This window comes from Trichechus manatus, unplaced genomic scaffold (genome assembly GCF_000243295.1).
Source record: "Trichechus manatus latirostris isolate Lorelei unplaced genomic scaffold, TriManLat1.0 scaffold00244, whole genome shotgun sequence".
Lineage (NCBI taxonomy): Eukaryota > Metazoa > Chordata > Mammalia > Sirenia > Trichechidae > Trichechus > Trichechus manatus.
In genome coordinates this window covers 780,947-784,812 of record NW_004444180.1, presented here as the reverse complement: position 1 = coordinate 784,812, position 3,866 = coordinate 780,947, and the positions used below count along the sequence as shown (strand labels likewise).

The 3,866-nt window shown below is 66.4% G+C and overlaps 1 protein-coding gene across 3 annotated transcripts in view; it reads left to right on the top strand.

Moving 5' to 3' along the window:
- The window catches only part of GATD1 (glutamine amidotransferase class 1 domain containing 1), a 7,116-nt gene extending 6,045 nt beyond the window's left edge, over positions 1-1,071 (top strand). For 2 of the 3 annotated variants that reach the window (XM_004389376.1, XM_023724379.1), the window contains 2 exons: positions 403-496; positions 731-846. In XM_004389376.1, the coding sequence (XP_004389433.1) occupies positions 403-496; positions 731-846 (210 nt within the window). Of the gene's footprint in view, positions 1-402; positions 497-730; positions 847-929 lie in introns of those variants that run through there. The other variant, XM_023724378.1, reaches the window with a different exon arrangement.
- The last annotated feature ends 2,795 nt before the right edge of the window (positions 1,072-3,866 follow it).

Sequence of the window (3,866 nt, the reverse complement as noted above, 5' to 3'; positions counted from 1 at the left end):
GAGCAGGGAGGGCCAGGGCAGGTGAGCAGGGAGGGCCAGGGCAGGTGCGGGCCGGCGGTCGGAGCTCTGGGGTCTGTGCAGCTGCCGCCTCCCCTCGTGCCAAAGTCGGGCTGTGCCCCGCCCAGCTGCAGCCTGGGGTCCAAGTACAGCTCCTCCTTCCTCGGGGCAACAGCACCGCCTGCTCCTGGGGTATCACCCACATGTCCTGCTGGGGACTCCCTACAAGAGGACCACCCGTCCCTTTTGCCCCTGCCTCGGTAGCCCCGGCAGGCCAGACCACGGAGCACTCGCCCATGGAGCTCGTGGCTCCTGCTTGGATGTGGCCTGCCTGACCCAGGCTGGGCTCGGCCTCGTCGGCAGGGACCTGGCAGTCTCAGCAATGTCCCAACCCTGCCCCCGTAGCCCTCCGTGTACGAGCTGGTCCGGGCGCCTGGCTTTGCCCACCTGCCCCTGATCGTGGAGGACTTCGTCAAGGATGCGGGTGCCAGCTTCAGCGGTGAGCCCCGGTGGGCCTCGTGCTTATGGCCGTATGGGTGGGCGCACCAGGTACAGCGCCGGCCCCTGAGCCCGGCCAGCGGACCTGGTGGCCGGCGACCCTGTGCCAGGCCTGAGCAGGCTCGGGTGCAGGTGTGCCGACCATCCTGCCAGCACCAGGAGTGGGCAGGAGCGGGCAGCTGCTGGGCGGGTCTTTGGGGCGGCCCTGCCTGAGCCTCTGCCCGCGGCCCCACAGCCAGCGAGCCAGATGCAGTACACGTGGTGCTGGACCGCCACCTCGTCACCGCCCAGAACGCCAGCTCCACCGTGCCGGCTGTGCAAAACCTGCTCTTCCTCTGTGGCAGCCGGTGAGGCCCGGCGGGTGGGTGGTGGGCAGTGGGCTGGGTGGGGCTGGGTACCGGGGCCCCAGCCGTGACCGAGTGCCTGGCCCACAGGAAATGAGGCGGACTGTGGCCTGTGGCCAGTGCCGACGGTCCAGGTGGCCACAGAGGAAGTGGGCCTGCTGCGCTGCCTCCTCCTTGGCCTGTGGAGACCCCACCTCAGAGCCGAGAGCAGCCGGGCCTCTGACGACCCCCCGAGCTGACGCAGACACCCACCCCGGCCAGGACCCCTTGGGCACAAGAGGCTGAGGCCTCACCCCCACCCCACCCCGTTCTCAGCACGTAGGTGAGACCAGGACTCTGGGGGCTGCTGCCAGGGGGTTCTGCAGAATCCTGAATCACGTGTGGTCGGTGTGGATAGGGCAGTCAGCAGGGGTCCTAGTCGGGCTTGCCCTGCGCTGGTCTTTTGGGGCAAGGAGCCTGGTGCTGGCACCGTGTGATTCTTTCCTCTGCCCGTCCGTGGCCGCCCTGGGGCAGCACCGTGTGAGTCCCCTCTGCCCGTCCGTGCCCGCCCTGGGGCAGCACTGTGTGACTCCGTCTGCTCGTCCGTGCCCGCCGTGGGGCAGCACCGTGTGACTCCCGTCTGCCCATCCGTGCCCACCCTGGGGCAGCACCGTGTGACTCCCGTCTGTGCCCACCCTGGGGCAGCACTGTGCAGGCCTCTGAGTTTGGGCCTTGACTCACCCTGTGAGCTGGATGATCGGACCATTGGGCAGTGGGACGGGGCCACCAGGGCTTGTCTTCCTGAGTGGAGGGGCGAGGAGGGGGCTGCTGGGTGGAGCCGGCGCAGCAGTTTCTGGGGCCACACCCCAGCCCCCAGCTGCCTGCCAGTTCACCATGTTGGCGGGAAGCTGTTTGCTAAAGAAATATTTTACTTTTAGCTCAGAGCATAGTCTCAATGTAACAGAGACCCCACCTCAGCACAGGTGGGGTTTGGAGCCCCTTAGGAGAGCACGGCAGGGTCACCACACCCAGCGTTGGTGGAGAAACTGGCTGTGGGACCATCGGCTGTCTGCAGGAAAGGGTGAATAGTGGTGTCACCCCCAGCTCGGGCCACCTGTGCTGGGCCAGCCTGTTCTCATGTGCCCAGGACTGGCCTTGGTGGAGGTCGCGGGGGCCGGCAGGTGGCTCCCTCTTGGGGGCATTGTACCCACGGGCATCCGGTGTGGGGACTGTCGTGTGAGCTGCCCCTGGACTGGCCTCCCAGAGTGGCTCTGGCTCCGCTTGTGCCGAGCGCTTGGCTCTTCCCCTCCCTGCCTCTCTGTCCCTCTCCCCTCTGCATCCATGGACCTGTCCCACAGTGTGTGTGGACCCGTCCCTCTCGTGGGTGCTGGTCAGTCCCGTATCTGAGGTCACTGCACGTGGTGACAGGCGTCTGTGCGGAAACTTAATCTAAGGCCATGCTTTCAACGAGTCGCCACAAAGGGCTAATCTTGGTTGCTGAGCACCGGTGGGGGCAGTGCAGATTTGGGGGACATGGGCCCCACAGCTCTACCCTGAGGGGTCACCCAGGGTCTCTTCCTTCTACAGCTGCCAGGGGGTCCCCGGACCCTGCAGGGTGGGCGGTGGCTCCATGCTGGGTGGGCAGGGCACTGTGGTGGGGGGAGTGGGGGGGAAGCCTGCCAGGCTGGGGAAGAGAAGGGCCCGGGGAGCTTGTGGTTGGGAGAGGGTGGGCCAGCGTAGGGCAGACGTCCCCCCGGGCATGTTAAAAAACAGGCCTCAGTATCTACTCAAGAGAAATAAAAACATCTCCACGAGACGAGACGGGTACATGAGCATCCACAGCAGCGCTGCTCACAGTAGCCCCAGGGCTGAAACCACCCGGCCAGCTGCTGAATGGGCTCCACCCGCCCTGTGGGGTCTCAGTTCAGTCCCGAGGGGGAGGTTCCAGTGCCCGAGAACCTCAGGACCATCGTGCTGGGGGAGAAGCAGGATGCAGACCCCGCAGAACGTGCGGGACAGGCACTCCGGGACAGGAGACACGGGCGGTTCTGCGGGGCTGGGAACGGGGCAGATGGGCCTGAGGTTTCCCTCTGGGGTGGAGGGAATGTTCCGGTGAGATCGTGCGGGTGCTCGAGTCCCTGACTGCAGCACATGAGGCGGGTGAACCGGCTGGTTTGTAAACCTGTCGGAGCACGCGTACACACGGCGCACATACATACAGCCAGGCCCTGGGTGTGGGACGCGTGAGGTGCGGCTCGTGGGGTCTGCCGTCTCCCTTCAGCTCACGGGAGGGGCCTCGAGCCTTGGGCTCCATGCTGGCTCCTCACGACACTGCCCCCCACCCATGACGGGGCCGGGAGCCCACCTGAGATGACACAAGCCCCCCACCCACGGCTGGGCCAGGAACTCACCTGAGATCTGGCTGTTGTTTCACTGCTTGACCCAGAACTCCCCAGGGCTGGAGGCCAGAAAGGCTGTGCCCAGGGTGTCTAGCCGCCCACTTCCTGGTTAGCTGCGGGAAGCCTGGCCCATCCCCGTCACCGTGCTGTGGAGGGGAGAGCAGAGGCTGCAGCCCAGTGTCAGAGCCAGACAGGGCCGGCTCCGGCAGGCAGCACCCCTAGTGGGCCTGGCGTGGGCACAAAGCCACCCCCTATGCACTCCAGACCAGGGTGCGGTCAGTTCCCTGGCCCTTGATCCTCCCAGGAGCCAGCATCCCTGCTAGCCATTGCACCCCCCAGCTGCCCCCTCTGGCATACTGGTCTCCCGAGGACGCAGGGAGGGGCCTCCTCCAGAGACTTGCGCTGCCCCCGACCTTGGGGTGGCAGGAGGGCACTGCAGATACAGCTCCAGCCTGCCCTGCGCCTCTGTGCCCACTTTGGAGCTCAGATACCCATCCCTGTGGTGGGCGGTGCCTGGCATCCCACCTGCAGAGGGCTAGGGGCTCAGGAGTGGAGGAGGAAGGGCTGCTGGTGTAGGGTGATGAACTTGAGGGCTGGCCACAGCCCCATCTACCCCGAGAAGGCCAGGCCGATGCAGGGCCTGCAGCCC